This window comes from Sciurus carolinensis, chromosome 1 (genome assembly GCF_902686445.1).
Source record: "Sciurus carolinensis chromosome 1, mSciCar1.2, whole genome shotgun sequence".
Classification (NCBI taxonomy): domain Eukaryota; kingdom Metazoa; phylum Chordata; class Mammalia; order Rodentia; family Sciuridae; genus Sciurus; species Sciurus carolinensis.
This window is the reverse complement of record NC_062213.1, coordinates 27,450,813-27,463,058: the sequence shown is the minus strand read 5'-3', so window position 1 is coordinate 27,463,058 and position 12,246 is coordinate 27,450,813. Positions and strand designations below refer to the sequence as shown.

Sequence of the window (12,246 nt, the reverse complement as noted above, 5' to 3'; positions counted from 1 at the left end):
AAGCACATGGAGTATGGACAGCACTTAAGCAAAGTCTCAAAACCTTAAAAGATCTTTAGGAAAGAAGAAAGGGAAGAAGACAGATTTTGTTTTTCTTTCAGATAACTGCAAATCAAGAATCTTATAGGCTTTTTATTATAGGGCAGTGGGAGCTAGCTAATAGTGAGCTCAAGCCCCACAGAGAACTTTTCATTTTAGACATGTCAGATTCAGGGGCTGGGGTGGTAGCTTGGTAGTAGAGTGATTGTTTAGCATATGTAAGACCATGGATTCAATCCCCAGCACTATGGAAAAAAAGGGGGGGGGGGGAGATTTGGAACTTTATTTTATTTACATAAAATATGATTTAAAGAAAATATATTGATATGGCTTGCTCTGTTTATTCTAAAATACTGAAAATAGCATCCTTCAATTCTTAAGTCATTCTAAGCTGATTTTTCCAGTTAATTAATAAGGAATAGTTTCTTAAAGAATTGGTATCAAGGAGGTGAAGGAGTTGGACTGGTAATTTAGAAATTGAGAAATGAGGCACAGGTGTTACTGTGCACAAGTATTGAATATTACTTTTCACTTTAGTTTTCTTGCTTCTATTCTACTTAAAAAGATTTGTGTCTTAATAAATATATAAGAATAAAACAGTGACAGAATAAAGAGTTTTTAGTAACTATATTTATAGAAAATAAATTGGGGTTTTGTCTAACTAGTGTGACTTCTTATAAAAATGGCTGGAAGATTTCACTAGGAAGGTAAATTTGGAATGGTCTATATTATATACACCCACTTTTGACAATTCTAAAGGTATCTAAACAAGATAGGCAAGCAGTCAAGAGGCTCATGGTATCCACCAGTGATAGAAGATATCTGGTAACAATTTTGGACAGAAAATACAGTGCCTTTAATCAAAAGTTCAAATTCAAAATTAAACTATATATGCTCTGAACTGCAGTCTTCACTTTGTAATCAAACTGTTTTTCAAGTGGGCAGCTTTAAGTAGCCTACTTTGTGCTGAAAGATATAAGGTGTTTACTTATTTAATGAGAATTAATTATTCTCCTAAACAAACAGGAGATGCTTTTGAATACAATAATGCACTTTGCATTCATTTTACTTTAACTCATTTTCTGGTCTTATGTTGTAGGCTTATGCAGCATTTTAAAACTGAATATAAGAAAATGAAAAGAAAATGATAATTTAAAGTTTGTCTATAGTTTCAGTCAGTTGGAAGGTGAAGAGAGGGTGAATTAATTCTTCTTAGAAGAACACTATTTTTTATTTAAAAAAGAAAGGCATGATCCATTCCACTCCCTAACATCACCCAATTGGGTAGTCAGGGAAACTAATAGTTAAATTGTTCTTCATAGAAGTAACAGGTATTTTGTGATTTGCCCTGCTACATACTGGAGATGGGCAGGAGAATGGGGAAACAAGGATTGAAGATCTTAAAGGAAAAGGAGATAAAGACAGAAAAGGATCTGGGATAAGACAGGGGACTGTGGTCATACGTGCAATTACTATCATGAGTGCTTGGGACTATGAAGACAATTTAGGACAACAAAAGCTTACTTAATCTTAAATTATTCTGAATTGTACACTAATCCTCTTGGTCGCCCTTTATATTATGTTTTTTTTGTGTGTGTGAGAATGAAGGAAAGTGATACAAATAAGGAACAGTAATGTTGAGAGGACAGCAGTGTCAGGTTCACAAGTGAGATGATTCTGAGAGAAGAAATCAGAGCCAGAAGTAGAATAGAAAACAAAACATAGCAACAAAAAACAAGAAATCAGTGAAAACTGAGTGATATATGTCATAAACTATACAAACATAATGAAATGTGAAATTTTTCAATTACATTTACACCATAACTTCTTTTTTAAAACAATCTTGATATAATTTTTAAATTGTAGATGGGCACAATCTTCTATTTATTTATTTATTTTTATGTGGTAATAAGGATCAAACCCAGTGCTTCACACATGCGGCAAGTGGTAGAGGCAAGCACTCTACCACTGAGCTACAGCCCCAGTCCACATCATAACTTTTGATATAAAACAATAATACAATAATAGAAAATACATCATGTACTTGATATATATAAATATTTATGTACTTATATATATATATATTTAAAATGGCATTAATTATGATAGGTTGACAAATGTTTATGTTTCAAATGAAATACTCTAAGTTTTACAAGTGAAAAATATGGACAAAATCTGTTCTGCTGTCTCAAATCAATATAATTTTTATAGTACTCAATAATGTAATCAATAATATCATGCTATATTGTATATTTCAAAGCAAATAGAATTCTCTACAATAAGGTAAAGTTAGTTAATTAAGTTCCCACTCAGAAAACCACAATATTTGATGAAGATTTGATAATGAATAAATAATATGCTTTTTAAGCATCCTAAAATTATTATGGCAACAGAAACCATGTCAAATAATGAAGAAAGGATATGGTTTTAAAATAAGATGAAATGAACTCTGCTGAATTATTCCAAATAAAAACTTCTTTAAAATATATTGTTATGGCATAAATTGTATCCCTTAAAATTTTTATTTTGCAATTTATGTATTTTTAATTTTTTTGTGCTAGAAACTCAGGATGCTTGACCACTGAACCATATACCCAACACTTTTTATATTTTATTTTGAGTCAGGGTTTTGCTAAGTTGCTTAGGGTCTTCTAAATTGCTGAAGCTGGCTTTGAACTCACAATCCTTCTGCTTTAGCCCCCCAAATTGCAGGGATTACAGGTGTGTGCTACTATGCATGACTCTATCTTTAAACTCTTAATCCCCAGTAACTCAAGAATGTGACCATGGACAAAGACCCTTAAAGAGGTAATTAAGATACAATAAGGTCATATGAGGAGAACTCTTAATTCAATGTGTATGACTGGCATCTGTAGAAAAAGAGATTAGGGTACAGACATGCACTGACAGATCATGTGACTGGACAGAGATAAAGGCCAGAAGAGACAATTATTTTCACACTTTGATCTCAGACTTCTAGCATTCAGAGTTGTAAGAAAATAAATTTCTGTTTTTGGGGCCCCTAGTCTGTACTATTTAGTTATGGTAGCCCTAGCAAACTAATACAGTCATAGTAAGGTGGTGTAGGTTATAGTAAGGTAGGACAATCCCATAAAATGCATAATATATTATACCTGTTAAAAAATCCTGTCTTTCTATGCAAATGTTAACACTAGCATTGATGGATTGAATCAATGAAGGATTTTTTGAGTAAGGGAAGGGTGAAGTTATGTTTGTAAAATTCAATTATCAGGTAATAATCAAGATATTCTGCAGTATTTATATTCTTATGAAATGGATTCAGTGTTTTAAAAAACTTTTTTATTTGTTTGAATTTAAAAAAGGAGATTAAGAAATGAGGGTAGTCAATATACAATTGGGAAAATGTATATATAATTCTGTCTTGATCTGTTGATAGTGATCCTTAACATATCAGAAACATCATTCTTTTCATTTTTAAAATATTAAATATTACAGTCTTGCATGGTAAAGATTAATGAGTAATATTAATTTTCCTAGGAGGAAACAAGGTCAACTTTTCATTCATTAATACATATGACCTAGTCATTTTTTGGAACATATGCATAACTTTATGACAGTGTGCATAAGTGTCTTAGGCTGCAATACAGTATCAATTTGAATGCATTTTTCACTATCTTTGCCTCCTGAAACCTAGCAAAGCAAAATTCATAACCACTTCAAAATATAGGAAAACTAAACTCATCAAGCTAAAGATCACATTTTTATCTCAGCACTGTGCATAAAACAAAAAAGGTTGGTCTCACATATTTCAATAGTAAAAATACAACATTAAACAAATAGAAAATTAACTTGAAAATAGCCGGAAAGCGTAAAAGGGGGCAAACAGTCTGTCACATTCAAAACACAACAATTGACTAATACAATAAAATTATACATTGATTTGTTAAAGGAAAAAGAGAATGTCAACTATTCTTTTACATAATCTTTTCTTTAAAAGGTAGAAAAAATATTTCCAGAGACCTTTCAAATGTAATTTTGATAGAGTGTCCAGGTTCAGCTTCAATAACCCACTCACAATTCAAAGAGTCTTTATAGTATCCTGGCCATCCTGGTGAGAGAATTACTCCACTGGGAGCTGAAAAATGGCCACCACATGGAGCTGAAAAATAAAATCAGACATTAGGAATATAACTTTTATAGTAAGTTGTAGAAATAATTTTAGTACCAACTCTAATTTTTAAATGAATTTGCATATACTTATTAAATGCTAATGAGTACAATTTTGAAAGCAAAGGTGAACTAGTCAATTCATTATTAAATCCTTGTTTTCCTTTAAAAGATAATTTATTTAAAATATATGGCACAGCTATGGTTCTTCACATATAATATAATAAAATGGTCATCATCACATGCAAAGTAGATCTTTATTTTATTTTTGGTGCTGGAGGTCAAACCCAGGATCTTGCACATGTTATGCAAGTGCTCTGCCTCTGAGCTATACCCCCAGTCCCTTTAATACCTTTTTGTGTCTCTGTTGTGTTCTATATCTTCAAAGATTCGAAAAATATAAATTAACTTTGGTTTCTTTCTCTTTCATTAACTGATTTATGTTAACAAACCCTGTTAATTCAAACTATCTGCTAAAACTTTGAGCTTCCATTTTCCATAATCACTACTATAATTTAGGTCATCATCAATTCAGTACCTTACTTTATTTCTCATCTACTAATTTATCTCCTCCTTCAGTTCAGCTGATAGAATATTATCTTTCAAAGTATTGATTAATCATCCTATTTCCTACACATTTATTCCCTTTCCTAGACATGTATTTCAATCCCTTTTCTTTTTAACATCAAATTCAAATCCTTTGCTTACCTGTTCAAATATTTTACCCTCTGCTATTCCCTAAATTCAAACAAAATTGAAACCATAATGATAGCATTGTAGTTCCAGTAAGTACTGATTAAGGCACTTAGTATATACCCCAGCTACATCAGTTTGCTCTATTTTCAAAAAGTATACATAGAGAAATATAGTAAAGAATACTTGAAATGTTGAGAAATAGTCACAAAGAAAAATTTGAAATGTATACTACATCAACTTTTTAACACATTAGAGACTATTCCCAAAGACTTAACACTTTCCACTTTATATTTTTATTTTCTTTACATATACCCATTTAAATCCTCTCTTCTTTTTCTTTTCTTATTTCTTTCAGTTTTACCTAATGGAATTTCTAAAACCTATTTCTTTGGACACAGTTTTTACTATTTTCCATCTTTCACATAAATTGGTCTAAACAAAATAAAATAGTAAATATTTATAAATTGGTCTAAGAATTAAGCACTACTATAAAATGTCCCTTTAAGTATATTATCTACGTGAAATTGCCAAAAGTTATAATTTGTATGAGATAGTGCATTCATGAAAAAATGTTTTCCTGAATAGAATTTAATTTTGTTTCCTAAAAAGTTTTCAAAGGAGTCCATTTATAAAAATATTTTATGGATGGACACAATATCTTTAACTTATTTGTTTATTTTTTTAATGTGGTGCTGAGAATCAAACCCCGTGCCTCACATGTGTTAAGCAGGCACTGTACCACTGAGCCACAATCCCATCCTGAAGAGTCCATTTCTTAAGGATTATTTACTCTTTCTAGTTAAGATAACTCAAAATCAGGTTTTTTTGTAGGGTTTCTATATATTTCAAAATTAAATTATATGAGTAATAGTCAAATACATTATCGTATTTTAAAAGACAGAGCTAAACATTTCAGTAAGAGAAGGCCCAAAGGTAATAGAACATTTCTGACAGAAATCTTTTTTTAAGTAATCAATTCATATTGTTCTAGGAAAGTATTTGTGCATTCATTAAGTGATGTAATTGGTCATAAAATTAACAATTAAGTAATGGATCATAGAGGATTAAAAAGTAAAGTATTGAGAGGCATTTAGATTGACCCCTTAGTCCAAAGTATGAGAGAGACAGAATTAGGAGGGCACTTTAAAATGTAATAAATAAAATTGTGGTAACTATCCAAAGTGGAAGGCAGTATACTATATAGAAAAATTAAAGTGAACTTTGAAACAAAGGACTAATAATACTACACATGTTACTTATAAAGAGAAACCAACTGCACTATGAATAGTAATGCAAACAGAAAGATTATAAGTTTATTGCCCAAACCTTACAATATGAAATATACACATGTTCCTTATATTATTTAATACTTTTCTTTAATAGATTCGCTTTCATTTAATCTTACATAACATATCTTGGCTCTCCGTAAGTGAAATCATTTATAAAATCATAGGTTTTATGTAATAGTGTTATTTTTCCCCAAATCCTTGAAAATAAATAGTAGCTATTGAAATTTAAGAATCGCTTATACATTAAACACCTAAAATAAGCTCCTATGTCTCCAGGTTTAAAGGTACCACACTTTAAGAAAGAGCAATCTGAAAGAAAATAACAAGAATGAGAATGTGACTCAGTAGTAGAGCATTTACCTAGCATGTCTGAAGCCCTGGATTCAATCCCTAGTGATTGACTGACAGACACATACAAACACACATACACACAATAAGTATCTCTGACTGAAAAAGAAAACTTTGGAATATATAGAAAGCAAGAGAACAAGACCATATTGAGATATTTTCCAAATCCCATTTCATTCATTCATGCATCTATTCAATTGTATTTTAGTTAATGGACATTATTTTGAGTCAGATATGTGCCTATGTGGTATCAGTACTAATTAACACTTACTGAACATTTTCTATGTGTCAGGTGTTATGCTAAGATATCCCCTCAATTATTTTACATAATGTTCCAAATTATGCAGCCAGGTAAGTATATTGTTACATATAAGAACAATGAAGTTCCAAAAAATTTAAATAATTTGAATATGAGCAGTCAAAGATTTGAAAAAAAGCAGTCTGATTTTAAAACCTTCTTTTCAATAAAATACTTATTTTCTTTCCTCTCAGTACCCATGATTCAAAACACAGAAACAAACAAAAAATAAAATATCATAAATTCCATCACAGAAACATAAACAAAAAGTTAAATGCCACAAATTCTATAACAAAGATACTTATGTCTATGTTAGAGGACATGAATAAAGTCTTCATAGAAGGTATTCTGTTTAATTTGAGTCTTCAAGGATGAGACAGGGTTTACTAGGAGGAAGAGGAGGATATTGTAAATGGAAGCAATAGCATGTGCAAAGGCAGAGAGAGTTGTTAGCACAATGATTCTGAGTAATACACATGTTTTTGTAGAATCAAGAAGTAATGAGAAAGATGGAAAAAGATTAGAAAAGGATCTGGTGTGTTATAGTATAGAAAATGAACCATAGCAATTCAAAACAAAGGGTACATACACATTTATAGACAAAGGATAAGATTTTCATTTAAATGGAACTTGCAAGTAAAAAATGTATTAGAGGCAGTACACTAGGAGTTTGTAAGATCAGTTAAGAGAGTGAATTCTCTAGGAATATTTCTGAAATAAAGCTTGTATAAGGAGAAGCTGAAAATGAGATATCTTAAAGGTAGAGTCACAGCATTTAATGAAGACAGGCAAAGAGTTAAAAGGAAGGAGCCTAAACTGGTCCTTGGGACCTTGGCACATACATGCCATTGCTAATTCCATTCAGCAAAATGAGGAACACAAAACAGGGAGGAGTTTTACATGGGAAGCCAGTGAGATTCAATGCTGAGATCCAAGGGTCTGCAAAATATCAAAAGAAAAATTGGAAAATAGAATATGGAGCTCTGGGCTCTTTTGGGAATCATCTTCAACATAAGTTGATATTGAAGTTTCAATATGGGTAGAAGGTAAAGATGAACATTTAGAGGAAGAAATCAAGTATAGTTGAATATGCAATCCTTGGGGGAGGGGAAATATTTTCATTTAACAGAATTAAGTATGAATTGGCCAACATACTTAATTCTGGATAACATACAGGGGCAAAGGCCAGGATGGACTTCGCCTTTGGATCTTCCCCTCTCCTAAGCTTGCAAACTGCAATAATAGTGGCTGCCTCAGTGAGTAAATTCCTAAGATTTTAATTGTGAAACAGAATAGTTAACTTCTCATCTAACCTTCAGCTAGACTAAATTTTAGACAGCCTTCTTTCTTGTGCTAGACAAAGGCATTTACTTTAAAGAAAAAACAAAACAAAACAAAACTTATATCTTCTTTCTCTGTCCCTTTGAGATGTAGATCTTCTTCCAGTCTCCTACTAGTTTTACAACCCAGGAGTATCTGGGAGTCATCCTATTGAAAAGTAATCACAAGTCCTTCTAGTTTCTATGGGAGGGTAAGAAACTGACTTCAATAAATTCTAATTAGCAAACACAATGACCTAATCACATTGGCCATCCTACCCACTAGCATCCTCTAGTACTTTTTTACTAGCTCACCCCAGTGCTTAATACCCTCTATCTCTTCCAGAAAAGTTAAATTTAGTCTCTCTTCTCTATTGCAATAATCTTGAATGAAGTCTTCCTTACCTGTTTAACTCTGTTGGTGAAATTTTTCTGTGATATATTTTTGAAAGAGTCAAAGAGGGGAACCTATTGACTGAATAAGCCTTCTTTCTCCTATCCTTACAAGACCCAGGTGATGACTATGTCTGCCATTTTCAACATGCATCTCCCTGCATTGCTTTGGAGGTTATTTCCAGTTCAACTATCAGGCCAACAGATGGTCATTTCTGTCATATCAACTAACAGTTACAATATTTTGTGGCTTAGAATGTCTTATGGACAATTTATATCTTAAAATAATGTTTGTGGCATAAAAATACTGAATTTTTCCTTTCACTAGTTTTGCAAATGGATAAAAATCATGAAGCATATGACTTGTTGAGAAACACACACCTATAATCTAGTGGCAGAACTAAAATTTAAATTCAAATCTTTAAATTCTAAGTTAGGAGCCACCATGATTGATTTTTTTCAACTAATTTTCAGGAGAAACCCTTATTTAAGCATTTCTTACTCTTTTTCTTTGATTTTTTTTTTTTTAGTTGTAGATGGACATACTGATTTATTTTTATGTGGTGCTGAGGATCTAGGCAAGTACTCTACCACTAAACTACAACTGCAACCCCATTTTCTTACTCTCCTTATCATAAGTTTAGTGAAGACAGAGATGGATGGAAGGTTAGGAGGATAGAACATTCAGCCCAAAGTACCTAATATAAACTTGAAGTTCTAAATTCCCCAAGTGATTTTCTAGTAGTAAATCATTTATTCATTTACTTATTAATTCAATAAGTGTATTTAATTCTGCTATATATAAAATACTATGCTATTAAAAATTTTAAAAAAGTCTTTGTGACATTATACCTGCCCTCAAGAGACACACTATATCTACAGCTAACATGAAAAATGATAAGCACATCCTGGAGCTGGGTAGGAAGTCTGGAAAGGTAAAGGTCAGGAAAGAGTTCCTGAAAGAGACATCAGAAGACTGTTTAGATTACCCTATGTACCTGTATGATTGCCCGAATGGTGTGACTCTACATCATGTACAACCAGAGAAATGAAAAGTTGTACTCCATTTGCATACAATGAAACAAAATGCATTCTGCTGTCATGTATAACTACATAGAACAAACAATAAAAAATTTTAAAGAAGAAATGAAGGCAAAATAGACTTAGGAAGAGAGACAGAATGAGCAGAAGCAGAAAGTGAGAAATATTAATATAAGTGGGTGAAAGTCAGTGTTTTCTGTTGTTGTTGCTGCAATACAGAGTTAGTGAGGAGTACTAAGGGTTGGTTCAGGGAAGCCTTTAAGTTTTGTGCAGTGATTATGGCTTAAAGACTTTAAAATTTTAGTGTGTACCTAGGAAATTTGCTGAAATGAATATTTCAAAAATGTGTCTCTAGCAGCTGTAAGGTGGGATCCAGAAATCCTCATGGTTAAAGACATCCTATTCTGATCCTTCAAGTCATTTTATTATTTAAGCTCTGTTTCATTCCTAAAGAAAACGGGACAGTAACAACTCATGTCCCTGAATCTTTCCTTTCTGTCCCCTAAAACCTAACCAAGTTAAGGGAACAGTGAGTACAATATGTCCAGATACATATTATCTGAAAAATGCTTTCTTTTATACACAATGGAAATTAGGAAAGTTAGATCTGTAGAAAGCTACTTTCTTGAATGTATACCAGGATAGTTGCTCCTTAGGCCAGACAAGCTAACTAAGCAAGCTAATATCAATGATGTCACTGCTTCTAGAGCCTTACACATAAAATCTCTTTATGGGTAAGGATGGGTGCAGAGCTGAGGGCACTGTGGAAAGGATAGTTGTCACACATCCAGTAGGACCTCACTGGACAGAACTCCATGAGGGAGAGGAGGCAATACCTGGCAAAGGACTATGGGGATCAAGGTGCTATCTGTGTCAGCATGTTGCCACTGACCTCTTCTGGGATGACTCTCTTATCTCTTGAAAGCTTTCCCCAATAAACAATATCTCCCCATACTCTCTAGGCACTTTCTTTGTCCTGCCTGCAACCTACCCAATGCCTTGGTGCAACTTGGTTGTGGAAAAGTCAAGACCATAAGAAAATCCAAGAGGGTGTGGTTATTCTGTACCTCTAAGATTCTCCTGGATGATTTCTCAGGTTTCTAGGATGAGAAGGTAATTTGGATACATTTTTGAAATACAGGATGTTTCCTACAATGTTTTTTATCAAATGAAAGCAGAGAATATGAGAAATAAAAGATAGAGTTTATATTCAGTTTTATTTTTTCTACTGCCTAAAGAAAACTTGTTATAAATAATTTGAGTTGGAGTACTGGCTCATTCCTGTTACTTTTAGTAGAAATGACACATTTAAAATAGCCAGTAAGTTTTAAAACCAATATGAAAGTGTATGAAGTGCACCAGACTGTATTCAGATAAAATTCTCTTGAACAAAAATGCTAAGGAAATTGTGGGGTTTCACAGCAGGAGATGCTCTTTCATTTGAGAAATGGCACTTGGGTGGTCATAAGAGAGTTGGGGACTATGAGAGCTGGGTTTTGATTGAAGAAGTTCAGTAATAAGTGAATTAAAGAGGTGAGAATTCTCACATTTGGTCCAACAGTCTTTCTGTGGAGATACGCCTGATAAAATCTAGATGCCACCTCAGGGACTATCACACAGTGATGGTTCCACTTCTTTCCTTTATTCTCTTTCTTTAACTTGCCCTGGGTTGTAGGTGGTAAGTAATCATAGCTCTCTTTAACCTCTGAACATTGGATTATGGCGTTAAAAAAAGTGAGGAAATTCAGGTTTGAATCTAGTATAAAAACAGGAACACAGAAACACAAGAATTAAATAGCTAGACTTACAGAGATAGTGGAGTCCTAGTTCTACACCTCTTTTCATTATATAACCCCTTCCCTTCTCCTGCCTCATGCTTAACCCAGCAAAAATTGGGAGCAAAACCCTGTAGATGGTTATTAAATTAGTTTTCATTATGGTAGTTCTCCAGGAGACCAGAAGTTCAATACTACATGAATACATACTGTAAAGAGGGTTTGATTCTTAAATATAACTATGTAACATATGTAAACACATATCCTGTTCTTTAGAACCACAAATTCCATTCTGATATATGTATCAAATCATTACTCCAATTGTTTAACAAAAGAACTCTCTCCAAAGAGAATGTGATGTCTTGAAATGTCTTTTCCTCTGAGGCTAATTGAGATTCAAGGGAAAAACCCACATCCTCAAAGGGAAAGTTTATCAGGTATGCAAGTCCAGCCTTTCTCCAAACAGTTATCCAGGGACTTCAGTTCCATCCTATTCACTTGAAGAATTTTCTCAGAAAACTAACTAGGAAGTAGGAAGGACCATAAGCCATAGTAATTCAGGGAGTTCTATTCTGAGGACAAGGAAGTTCATGCTTGAGTAAGCATTTTATGGAAAATTCTAAAGTTGGAGGAGCAAAAATAGAAGGTTTTTTTTCCTCTCTCTTTCTTTCTTGATTCTATCTTCTGCCTTCAAACACACACTTTCACATGCTGAAAACATGGCAAGATACTTAAAATTTCTAATTACTTTTAAGCCCTTTTAGAATTGAAAAACTTCATCCAGTCTGTCCAATTTAAAATACTTCTCTCATTCCCTCCATCCACCCACCCAAGATGCCTGTTGGAGTAATAACCAGAGTTGTGGAGGAGAGGAAGGAGAATGGTGAGGAAGAGCAGTG

General features: G+C 32.9%; 1 protein-coding gene across 1 annotated transcript in view; it reads right to left on the bottom strand.

Annotated features, from left to right (window-relative positions):
• Csmd3 (CUB and Sushi multiple domains 3) overlaps positions 1-12,246 on the bottom strand; it is a 1,190,022-nt gene that overhangs the window by 400,983 nt on the left and 776,793 nt on the right. The window contains 1 exon segment of the mRNA XM_047516388.1: positions 4,042-4,180. Within this exon segment, the coding sequence (XP_047372344.1) occupies positions 4,042-4,180 (139 nt within the window).